Source organism: Cervus elaphus, chromosome 10 (genome assembly GCF_910594005.1).
Source record: "Cervus elaphus chromosome 10, mCerEla1.1, whole genome shotgun sequence".
NCBI lineage: Eukaryota > Metazoa > Chordata > Mammalia > Artiodactyla > Cervidae > Cervus > Cervus elaphus.
The window spans coordinates 28495072-28508061 of record NC_057824.1 but is presented as its reverse complement, the minus strand read 5'-3'; the positions used below and the strand labels follow the sequence as shown (position 1 = coordinate 28508061).

Genomic DNA, 12990 nt, shown 5'->3' with positions numbered 1-12990 from the left:
TGCCTGGAAAATCCCATGGATGGAGGAGCCTGGTAGGCTACAGTCCATGGGGTCGCAAAGAGTCGGACAAGACTGAGCGACTTCACTTTCAGTTTAAATCAAACTAAGAATAAAGAGCTTGAACAAGAGCCTTAGAGGGGCTAGAATAAGGGCTGCAGGAGCAGATTACAAGAATCCACGAGAAACAATGAAAGAAACAATGTTAAGCACACACCCACAGCTCCCAGATAGGGACACTGAAACAGGTTTCAAATTTAAAAGCTTGTAACAACCTAGACTGCTAGATTAGGAAGAAGTTCTCTCCCACACACCAAGGGCTGACCAGATAAGGCATCCAGGAGTTGATAAAACACTGCCACAATTTGATACTCTCTAAAAATGTGTTTAATTCAAATCATATTCATTCCTAAGCTGTCACACCCTATTAATAGAGGGGTACAGATCATTGGGATATGCCAATAACTAAGATTAAAAAAGTCTGAATGTTGAGTTTTTCATAGTTTACTTATCTTGAATAGTATAACTATGGAGGAACTAAGGTGATTGGCAGTGGAAAGAATCAGAACATGAGAAATTCCTTAAAAATTTATTGACTTAAATAATTTTGCCTATGTTACAAAATAGCAACAATAAAAAGAATAAAAAGAAACCGTTTACACTTAAACAAAGAAACAGACAAACAAAAATCTCTGCCAGAAGATAAACTGGGAAGTAGCACAGCCCTATGCTTAGGACCCGAGGCTTTGGGGTCCAAATCCCAGGTCTGCTGCCCCCGCCTCCCCCCACCCCGGTTGTGTGCCTTTTAGACAAATTACTTGCTGTCACTGAGGCTCAGTCCCCCATTTGTAAAATGGGGTGAGAATGGTTTCTCCATGGGCCACCATGGAGATTTAATTGAGATGATGTATGCTCAGGGCTTGGCACACAGCAGGCCCACAGTAAATGTTTGAGGCCGTCACTGTGGGAAGAAAACGCAAGGTGGGCTTGGGAGAACTGACCTCTGCTTGTAGGTCATAGCCAGGTCTTTCCAATAGTTGGCTTCCTCCTCCTCGGAGCTGAAGGTCTTGCCCGAGTCCGCCATTGTGGAAACGGGGGTAAGTGGTCACTCCTCCTGGTGCATAATGTCTAGGAGAGAAAGTTTTAAAGCTATTACCTACATCTGGTTGAACAGCTGATCTTTAATAGAGGTGGGGAAAAATTCCTGAACTTTATGTTGGATTATATGTGGCAAAAAAAAAAAAAAGCCAAAAATCTTAAAAACTAAACCCAGAAGACTATAGTCCATTATTTACATTACATTCATTACATTATATTACAATATGTTACATTCCATGGATGAATACACCTACCAGGATTTGCTGATTTTATTACATTGGAGGGAAGGGGAGAGCAGGGCAGTTTAGGGGTTCTAACTTAGACAACCAGGTGCCTCCACCATCACCATCACCACAGATGGAGAATGTCAGAAGGGAAGTCTGAAAGGTAAGGAGATACTTGACACCAGCTTCGGACACTTTTAGTTGGATTGGCCTGTGATCCATCAAGATGTAACACCGGATCTGAAACTTGGGGTGAAGTCTGGGCTAACAACACAAATTTAAGAGTCATGAGTTTGTAGCTGGTTCTTCCCTTTTTCTTGTGACTGAACCATCGAAGAATCCACTGAGGATTATTTATTGAACTCTGAGGAATGCCAGTATCTGAACGCTGAGCAAAGGAAGAACCAGGGATGGAAGGAGACAGGAGAAACAAGTGCAAGGGTTGAGAACTAGAAGAGGGACTACACAGGGAGGAGCAGTTTCAAGGGGAAAATGGGGAATGAATGGTCCATGGTATCCGAGATGCAGATGACTTCTGAAAAATATCCACCCACGAGACTTGGTAAAATGTTGGTCACTGGTGATGTAAGCAAGAATGGTTTCAACACTGGGAGGAGGGATAGAGGGGGTGGAGGAGTGACTGGGAGGCAAGGAAGAGGAAGTAGACAGGATTTTGGAGAACTGGGTATGAGAAGAAAGGAGACAAATTAGACAAAGTCCCTTGGACAGCAAGGAGATCAAACCAGTCAATCCTAAAGGAAATCAACCCTGAATATTCACTGGAAGGACTGAAGCGGAAGCCCCAATACTTTGGCCACCTGATACGAAAAGCCGACTCATTGGAAAAGACCCTGATACTGGGAAAGATTGAAGGCAGGAGGAGAAGGGGATGACAGAGGATGAAATGGTTGGATGGCATCACTGACTCAATGGACATGAGTTTGAGCAAACTCCGGGAGACAGTGAAGGACAGAGAAGCCTGGCGTGCTGCAGTCCATGGGCTGGCAAAGAGTTGAACTCGACTTTAGTGACTGAACAACAGAGGGGAGTGGTGATAAGGGCCTGAGGCTCTGAGGATGCTGAGCTATCCAGGGCAGAGGTCAGGAACAGATTTCTATTAACACTTATCAGTCCTTGGACTCCTTGCTGATAGTGCTTCTCAATGTAATAGCTTATTTTCTCAATTTGTTTAAGACTCTGTTTGTCAAAAGGTTATTAGGAATTCAAATGAGATTCCTCCAAAGTCCCTTCTTCCCTTCAAGATAGCTCACGGTTCTATCTTTGGGGACAAAAGAAGGAACACAACCCCCAACTCTGCAAGACGTAACTAATAAGCCGAATATCTAGGTAGAAAGTACAAATCATTCTGCTAAAAATGTCAGTTTTGACACGGACATGATCATCAACCAGGTGGGTCCCTGGTAGAAACTGAACAACGATACCTGCATCTGAGTAAAGCACTTGCTGACAACTCTACATCTGTTAGGACCTGTATTCACATCCCTCCCTTCAAATTTCTCGCCCTTCCCTGATTCAGAAAAAACATGCCATGTCCCCACCCACTCCCTTCTGGGGAACAGAGTTTCTCTGAGAGCTTGATCAAAGCAGAGAAGCTAGAGGGAGCAGAAAGTTGTTAACTTGATTTTTCCCCCAGTCCGGCATCCCTTCTTCCATCTTTTTATAATAGCGCCCCAATGTTGTCTTGGGGGAACCAACTCTACACTCCTTCCATGGGGCTCAGGTGGACGTGTCATCAGCCTCTGCACCCAGGAGATGGCATGTGACTACTCATGCCTCCAGCATCAGTAACAGGCTCAGAGGTGGGCCTCTCCCAAAGCTGAGCCCAATGACAAGGGTGGGTCTAACCCAAGTTGAACCAATGACAAGGATCAGCCTAACTCAAGGTAAGCCAATGACTGGATCAGAGATGGGCCTAACCCAGGCTGAACAAGTTACAAGGATGGGCCTAACCCCAGCTGAGCCAATGATTGGTTCAGGGGTAGCCCTAATCCAAGCTGAGCCCGTGACAGTCCAGGCCCAGGCCTTTGAAAGAGCTATCAAGAAAGAAACTCTCTGAAGATGTAACTAACCTTACTATAAAGATAATTTCACAATATATACATGTCTCAAATCACCATGTGCTACACCTTAAACTTACACCATGTGAAATGTCAATTTTATCTCTGTAAAGCCGGGATCCGTGGTGGGAGGAGTGGAGAAGAAATTCTCTTTCCATTAGGGTTCATGGTGGTCATCTCTCTATCACAAGGGAGGTGCCTGCCTGAGAACGAAGGCAAAACAGGAAAGCAGGGCCAAGAGGTGGACACCTGGGTCCAGGCATCCCCGACTGAAGGTGAGGAGGGGTAATCAACTTCCTTTCTTGGTTGTACCAGTTAGGCCTGGATTTCTGCTACCAGAGAGGCCTAATGAATGTCTGGAGTGAACGATCTTGTCTGCTGAAAGTGGAAAGGATAAGAGCACCTAGAGTGTAGATAATAGTAATTACCACGGTGACAGGCAAGGGCAAACCTAATTCTGGTAATCCCTGCTCAAGCCACAAGCTCTAATGAGCCCTGGGCTCATCTTGTATGAGGTCACCAGACAAACGTCTACAGTGTTCAGAGCCCAGAGCCCACGCAATCGTGACTGAGTGCCGTGTGGCCACTGATGATCGTGGGGACAGTCGCAACCGCATGGCAGGGGGGGATCTCTGTGTACAGGAGGGTGAGAAAGTCAGGAACCAGGAACAGTGAATGTACACTGACTTTTCCTGCTGCTTGGGAAAAGCTCATGTTCAAGTTCATCATCACGAGTCCCTGTCTACTTCTCTAAACATTTCCTACAGCCCTGCCCCTCACCCGCTTACGCTGTAGTCACACTGCCTTCTTTCTGTTCCTTGAACATACCAAGCATGCTCCCACCTCAGGGCCTTTGCACTGGCTGCTCTCTCTGCCTGGAATGCACCTCCTTCAGATCTCTGCCCGCAGATTCCCTTCTCACCATTTAGACCTCAGCTGAACCGTCTTCCCCAGAGAGATCTTCTCTGAAGATCCCCCCAAATACCTCCTCCAGCCCTTCACTGCCACATTAATCCCTGCTTCATTTTATTTCATCACTTTATGAGTTGTGTTTCTGTTTTATCTGAAAAAGTTGGCTTAAAACTTAACATTCAAAAAATGCGGATCATGGCATCCGGTCCCATCACTTCATGGAAAATAGAAGGGGAAACAATGGAAACAATGACAAACTTTATTTTCTTGGGCTCCAAAATCACCACAGATGGTGACTGCAGACATGAAATTAAAAGATGCTCCTTGGAAGAAAAGCTATGACAAACCTAGACAGCGTATTAAAAAGCAGAAACATTACTTTGCCAACAAAGGTCCGTCTAGTCAAAGCTATGGTTTTTTCCAACAGTCGCGTACAGGTGTGAGAGTTGAACTATAAAGAAGGCCGAGCACCAAAGAATTGATGCTTTTGAACTGTGGTGTTGGAGACGACTCTTGAGAGTCCCTTGGACTGCAAGGAGATCAAACCAGTCAATCCTAAAGGAAATCAACCCTGAATATTCATTGGAAGGACTGATGCTGAAGCTCCAATACTTTGGCCACCTGATGCAAAGAGCTGACTCATTAGGAAAGACCCTGATGCTGGGAAAGATTGAAGGCGGGAGGAGAAGGGGACGACAGAGGATGAGATGGTTGGATGGCATCACCGACTCAATGGACCTGAGTTTGAAAAAGCTCCAAGAGATGGTGAAGGACAGGGAAGCCTGGCATGCTGCAGTCCATGGGGTTCACAAAGAGTCGGACACAACTGAGTGACTGAACAGCAACAACTGGAACATCAGTTTTGAGCACAGGGACCCTCACCATCGGTTTGTTTTTTTTTTAATTCCCAATGCCGTGAACAGTGTCTGGCATATAAGAGGCATTCAATAAATGCTTGCAGAAGGAAAAAACACACAGGGGAACATAGAGATTGACCACTCGCTGGAAGGGGATGTGAGATTAAGGAAAAGAAGCAAGAGACTCTCTGAAGGATAGTTTCTACAAATCTCTAGGATACTTAATGTATATCTGTGTGCTCAGTCGTTCAGTCGTGTCTGACTCTTTGCAACCCCGTGGACTATGGCCCTCCAGGCGCCTCTGTCCATGGGACTGTCCAGTCAAGAACACTGAGTGGTTTCCCATTTCCTTCTCCAGGAGATCTTCCTGATCCAGTGATTGATCCTGTCTCTTGCGTCTTCTGTATCAGCAGACAGATTCTTTACCACTGTGCTACCTGGGAAGCCACCATACCACACCTGATCTTAGCCAAATGGCCGAGAAAGGTACTTAATAGGATCAGGAAAAACCTTTCTTGCTTAGCACCCAAGTGGCATCTCATTGATGGGAAGGGGCTGAAGGACAGGGTGTCATGTTGGAAACTACCCACTTCCCAGGTTTACATGACAAGGAATATTCAGTACAGTTACTGGAGTTTTAATAACCATCCTGCAGTCTTACCACGGATGAGTTTTAGAAAAGGGCACTGTGATCATGGCCAGCGAGGCTTAGAAGTTAAGCCTCAGTAAAGAAATGAACTTGAGATGTTTTAGGAGGCATTTCCACTGTGGCTCTAATTACAAACCCTGCATTTTAAAAACACCCCTTAGGGAAGAAGAAGATGATGCTCAAGGCTAAGAGGAAAGAAATAACAGCTCAACTTCACTTTCTTATGAAACACCACACTTAAAAATCTAAACCTTTCTTTTTTTCCACTTGAAAATATCTTAGAGAAGTTCTAACCGCGCAGTCTTGTCTGCCAGACAGCAGGCAAGATGACTGGCAAAGGTTCCCCTTTCCTGCATTATTTACTCAAGTTTATCATCATCTTCTGTTTGTGGGGTGCTAGGCATTTAATATGTCATTTCCAAACAACTTGACCCTTTCTGTTTACCTCTAAGATGCTGGAGAGAGACAGTGTGTGTGTGTGCGCGCGTGCACGTGCTAAGTCACTTCAATTGTGTCTAACTCTTTCTGATCCTATGGACTGTAGCCCGCCAGGCTCCTCTGTCCATGGGATTCTCCAGGCAAGAATACTGGAGTGGGTTGCCATGCCCTCCTCCAGGGGCTCTTCCCGACCCAGGGATTGGTAAGGCAATCACTGGGCTTCTTGGGAAGCTGGAGCAGAAATGTTACATGTCTTGGCCATCTCCATAGACGCAAAGGAGTGACAGAGGCAAACGAGACCCAAGTGCAAGGGAGACTTTGAGTTCAAATTCAAGGTCTCCTTGGGGTTGCCGATAGACTGCACAGAGGTCAGATTCAGTTTTGGGGCTATGTGGTCTTTCAAAAAGCACTGTGACAAGCAGGTGTCAGTGAGTAGTCATAGCATACACAACTTTGTACCCACTATCTTCAAACTGGATACTGCATGCGTTTATTGCATCTGTGTCAAGGGATCTGGCTTGCCAACTTGCATTCTCAGTACACCATCCTGCCGCATCCTGTCCCAGCAGCTCTGTGGGCAAACCGCTGGGCACCTCAAATGTGTGTGCTACAGCATGCAAGCACAAACTGGGATCTAGTGGTCCCAGAGGTATTTATTTTCTGTTATGGATAACTTAGATCTATTACTCTTACAAAAGCATTTCAGCAAGCTTTTTTTTTTTTTGGCATGTTTTCCATGATTAAACTTATTAGGAAAGTCTGAAAACACACTTGAGACACACACCTTTGATTTCAAAACTCTAGAAAAGACAAAGCAGTCTTTCTCAGCTCTCTTCTGACTGAAGAAAGCCAGCACAGCTGGTCAGGAGCAATCCACACCTACAAACCATCAGGGATTAACTTCTCCACCCCAACCACACTCCTTCCCAATCAAAACACATGAGCGAGGAGGAGAAAGAAGCTGCCAAAGGCCAGCACAGGCTCCCACAGCTTCCACTTTATGACGCAGGCTTTACATTTTGCATAAGTGACATCACTGGGGCAAAATCAGTCAAGAGTCAGCAAGTCTGACTTCTGTCTCGGTGCTTTCAAAGTCTGAAATGATCTACCCACAAAAAAACCTCAGCAGGCATGCAAGGACATATGCTCAAGGGTGTACACTATCACTGAGGGTAATGATGAGGGGGAGCTGGAGAAACTGAAGACTGATTGGAAAACTGTGCAGTGAAGAAGAATTAAAAGTAATGATATGGAAGAAAGTTTATGTTAAGAAAGTGCCATTTTTCTAGTGTATAGCACATGGAACTCTGCTCAATGTTATGTGGCAGCCTGGATAGGAGCGGGGTTTGGGGAGAACGGATACATGGACATGTATGGCTGAATCCCTTCTCTGTTCAGCTGAGACTACGACAAGCTGTTAACTGGCTCTACCTCAATACAAAATAAAAAGTTTAAAGTGTAAAAAAAGAAAAAAAAAAAAAAGGTGCCATTTTTGTTTGCAAATGTACCTTCCGCTGTGTACACAAACAGAAAAGGGTCTGGAAGGAGGTACCAGAATGGGATTAAGGCAGACACTAAGATGAGAACTTGTTCCTGACACCTACTACAATAAATGTTTTTTACAATAAGCACATATTGCCTTTGAAATCTTAAGGAGCTTAAAAGTGAACAACAACAACAAAACCAGAAAGCTACTGTCCAAGGAGAATTTTATGCTACTGAACCAAGATGCCAGGGAGGGAGCTTTTCCTACAGTGGTGTATAGTCTCTTCCTTTCCAAACATTTCCCAACACCTACTAAGTACTGCTGAGCACATCAGACCCAAAGCACCTAGAGCAGGACTAGGTGCAAACATTGTACAAGCCGCAGACAAAACTTTCTGTCTACCAGCACGGTCCTGTTAGGGAATTATCTTATGAGCAAAAGGAGTGCAATCTCTCTGGCCTCACAGGTTCTAAAGCAAAAGAACACATTCCAGAAACAAAAATAACATCCTAACAGAATAAGCGAAGTTAAGAAACTATTATCCAAAATGGGAAAAAAGACACCAACCAGAGGCCTCTGACACTGTAGGAGCATGGATCATCTGCATCTAATCTGACACAAAAGACACACCAAGAGGAAAGATTTAAGTTTCAGAAGTGGTGAAATACCCATGGTGGCGGTTGTAGGGGGGCGGGGGGGAGGGGGCACGCAGGACGGGTCAGAGATTAGATTACAAGTGGCTCTGAGAGTCCCCGGACTCCAATTACCCTTCAAAGGACCCTACCCACATCCTATGCTTCCCCAGTGGCTCAGATGGTAAAGAATCCGCCTGCAATTTGGGAGATTCGGGTTGGATTCCTGGGTTGGGAAGATCCCCTGGAGAAGGAAAGGGCAACCCACTTCAGTATTCTTGCCTGGAGAATCCCATGGACAGAGGAACCTGGTGGGTTACAGTCCATCGGGTCGCAAAGGTGTGGACACAACTGAAGCGACTTAGCACGCAGCATGCACAAGCAACTCACACACACTCACACACACACACACACACACACACCCTACAACACACACACACACACACACACACACACACACACACACCCCTACAATGCCATCCTTTCCTAACACACACACACACACACACACACACACACACACACCCCTACAATGCCATCCTTTCCTAGAATACATCAACAAAACTCACAGAGAAAATCAGAAATTTCTGTCCAGCACAGGCTGCATAGGCCATTTCTTTAGAAAGGAATTTAAAGGGACCTAAAAGTAGAGAAAGGCACAATCAGGTACCAACCCTGGACCAAGAAATCAGGGAAGGTCAAGCCCTCAGGAGACAGTGAACTTGAGAAGACTGGAGAAGATAACCTTAGGTTCCCCCCAAAAAAGCAGTGTCCAAAGGGGTTTCCTATGACCTTAGAGAGGCAGGTAAGCCCAGCCACCGCATTCAAGCTCTTAAAGAAGCGTTTTCATCCTTTATCCGATCTTTCCCCAAAGTGCTGTTAAAGGAAATCTGAACCGTCCTGCAGCAGAGATCTGAGAAAGGCGGAGGGAACAAGACCGTTCCAAACACGTTCCCAAACGGAGGGGAGTGCCAAGGAGGGGGGAGGTTTTTGGAAAAAGGCCTCCGCCGAGGGTGGCAGCGGGGTGGGGACGTGGGCGAGAATGGGGGCGGCGGGGGGCTTACAAGGATGGAGAGGGAGGTGGGGGCAGCAGGAGGAAAGGGCGAGGGCTGCGGGGCAGAAAACTGAACGAGAAGGGAGACCAGGGGACTCTAGGAAGGATGTCGGGGTGCCGGGGGTGGGGTGGTGGAAAGGAACAGGGCAGAGCAACCGGGCTCCGGGGACCCGGGACGAGCAGGGCAGAAGGGCCGAGGAAATCAAGCAGGGAGGAGAGCGCAGAAAGAGAAAGAAAGTTGGCGAAAGGGTGAGGAGACGGGCGCGCAGGACCTAAGGGTGGGAAGGCACAAAGTTAGGAAGGGAGGCTCCGGAGAAGCGCGATTTTTCGAGCCCAGCGCCCGGGAAGAGACGCCCAAGTGAGGGGCGCGCCAAGTTCCCTGCACGGCGGTGGCCGGGGGTCCCGAGAGAGCGGCGGGCGCCGGGCGGGGAGAAGAGTTTCCCCGCGGCCGTGGCGATGATGAGGACGGCGGCGGCGGCAGCCTCCGAGCAACCCCTACCCCAGGGGCCGCAGCTCCGCACTTACCGGCTCCGGCTCTGCGGACCAGCGGCGGCGGCGGCGGCGGCGGGAGGCGGTGCAGCCCCCGGCCTCTGGCCGCCGCCCCCGCCCCCGCGTCCGCGGCCGGCGTCATCCATTGGCTGCCGCGCCCCGGGACCGCGTCCGCCGCGGCCAATCAGCGCCGAGCAGCGCCTTTTGGAAACTTTTTTCCCAGGTCCCGGGCGCGGCGCGGCCACGCGGCGGCCCGAGGCGGGCTGGCGGGAGGGGTTCTGGGAGGCTCCGGCTGCTGGGCAGGGTTCTGGCCGGGCTTGGAGGCTGCGGGCTGCTCCCTAGACTCCGGGGGAACGGGCTTGGACTTGAGGGCCATTTCAAGAAAATATGACTCGCTGCCCTTAACCCCAATTGCATTTTTCTGTTCTTGGATTTCCCCGAAAACAGATAGAAAAACAAAGATCTACGTCCGCTTAGAGTAAGCAATGTCCCAGGTCCTTCCCAGAACTTTACAACCAATATAAAAATTTCGACATCATTATCTTCTTCAAAGGCAGCAAAGCTCCTTTATAGGAGTTTGTTTTGGGGCCTGGCCTTGAATCCTAGCTCTGCCTCTTAGTAGCTGTATGATCTTGAGCAAGTTCAGTCAGTTCAGTCGCTCAGTCATGATGGATTCTTTGCGACCCCATGGACTGCAACACGCCAGGCCTCCCGTCCATCACCAACTCCCGGAGTTTATTTACTCAAACTCGTGTCCATTTAGTGGGTGATGCCATCCAACCATCTCATCCTCTGTCATCCCCTTCTCCTCCTGCCTTCGGTCTTTTCCAGCATCAGGGTCTTTTCCAATGAGTCAGTTCTTCACATCAGGTGGCCAAAGTATTGAAGCTTCAGCATCAGTCCTTCCAGTGAATATTCAGAACTGATTTCCTTTAGGATTGACTGATTTGCTTAGGGCAAGTTAACTCTGTGATTTACTTTCCTCATCTATAAAATGGAATTCGTGATAGGATTCTACCCCTAGGATTATGCAGAGATGAAATGAGTTCACTTAGCATTTGTAAAACGTTTAGGACTGCCTCAGCGCATAGTTAAGTATAATCTATGCAGGAGTAGAAGGGGGCAACAGAGGATGAGATGGTTGGATAGCACTATCAACTCGATGGACATGAGGTTGAGCAAACTCTGGGAGATAGTGAAGGACAGGGAAGTCTGGCATTCTGCAGTACACAGGGTGGCAAATAGTCAGACACAACTGAGCAACTGAACAACAAAAAATGTAGGTAGTGATCATGATTGTTTTTACTGGTCCCTGGTAGCTCAGTAAAGAATCTGTCTGCAATGCAGGACACCCAGGTTGGATTCCTGGGTGGGGAAGATCCCTTGGAGAAGGAAATGGCAACCTGCTCCAGTACTCTTGCCTGGGAAATCCAATGGGCAGAGAAGCCTGATGGGCTACAGTCCATGGGGTGGCAAGCGACAGACACCACTTTGTGACTAAACCACCACCGTCTGTGTCAGGCATAATACTAATTTCTTGATACGGGTTTCACAGCAGTCCTACTTGTTCACCAAGTAGGTTTATAAATTTTTACTGAGCACTCACTTATAGCACAATAAGTGTCAGACAAGACACCTGTTTTCAAAGGGCTTGTAGTATTAAGAAGGGACACTAAATCAGCAAACAGAAAATGTGAAATAATTTCAGATGCTAATTAGTGCTATGACTAAAGCAAGGTCATGTAATAGAAAGGGGCTGGGAGAGGTCCCTTCAGATAGAATGTCAGAGAAGGCCACTATACCAGGTTACAATGGAGCTGAGACCCAGATGATGAGAACCGCAAGAAAGAACCTTTATTGTCTTCATTTTAAAGATGAGAAAGCAAAAGTGTAGGAAGTTTAAATGCATTGTCCAAGGTCTCAACAATAACAAATAGTCAATAACAAATCAGGCTGTAAAGCTGGGTATGTTTGACTCCTAACCAGTGTTCTTTGTCACGATACTGGAGGCAGAGAGATCTTGGCTACTTTGAGGCCTCCAACCAAACATGGAATCCCTCCTGTATCCCTGCCATGGTTAAGAATGGCCTTGAATTCCTCTTTGTTGTTGTTAAGTCACTCAGTCATTTCCACCTCTTTAGCGACCCCATGGGCTGTAGCCCACCAAGCTCCTTTGTCCATGGGATTCTCCAGGCAAGAATACTGGAGATATATATATCTCCAGTATATATAGGTTGCCTTTTCCTTCTCCAAGGGGTCTTCCAGACCCAGGGATGGATCCTGTGTCTTGGGGTCTCCTGCACTGCAGGCAGATTCTTTTACCTCTGAGGCACCGGGAAAACCCTAATTCTTCTTTGACTCCTTGCTAGTTCCTGAAAGCAGCTCAGAGACACAAAAGGGATCTACCACCTACATCAACAGGGTTAAGAAAGGTATCAAAATGTCTTTTAGGAAACATCCATCCTGACCCCAGATGCTAATAAATGATTTGAATCCTCTTGTCACTTTTGCTCTGTCCTTTCCAGAACCTCACCATTCTGTGAGGTTTCTGGGAGAGAATAATCACCACCACCACCACCACCCCCGCAACGAGTTAACATAAACTGAAACACACGTTGATGAGCTTATCAGTACTGACTAAATGACATTATTGTTTAAACTACTTGGTTTTCAATTTTCTTCATTTTTCCATTAAAAATAAAAGGAAAAAGACATTGAAGTGATTATCATTAAACTTCTCTCAGGAATATGTTTAGGTAAATGGGTTTGTTAATGGGTAAAACCTTGAAAAAAATGAAAGGGAAATTTTGGTATACTTAAAAACTTTGTTCTCTTTGTTCAATTTGTTTTCCTTGGAGCGTTCAGACATTACTGAGCAGAAAGCTGGGTTTCTCTTGCTTAAGTCCTTCCATCATAATTTATCATTTCAAAACACTAACCATAACATAGAAGTAGCTGGAGGAGAAACGCCTTTTGTGGCAGCTAGATTAATTTAGGAGCTGGATTGAATGTAACAGCCATTGAAGTTGCACAAAAGTAAATCTTAGTCTTGGTTTCATAAACATGAAGATTATAA

General features: G+C 46.6%; 1 protein-coding gene across 2 annotated transcripts in view; it reads right to left on the bottom strand.

Moving 5' to 3' along the window:
• Positions 1–10084, bottom strand: part of NDE1 (nudE neurodevelopment protein 1) — a 34978-nt gene extending 24894 nt beyond the window's left edge. For both annotated transcript variants that reach the window (XM_043914400.1, XM_043914399.1), the window contains exons 1-2: positions 9951–10084; positions 999–1125 (exon numbers count right to left, since the gene is read on the bottom strand). In XM_043914400.1, coding sequence (XP_043770335.1) covers positions 999–1081 — 83 coding nt within the window. In that variant the 5' untranslated portion in view covers positions 1082–1125; positions 9951–10084. The remainder of the gene's footprint in view (positions 1–998; positions 1126–9950) is intronic.
• Between the last annotated feature and the right edge of the window lie 2906 nt (positions 10085–12990).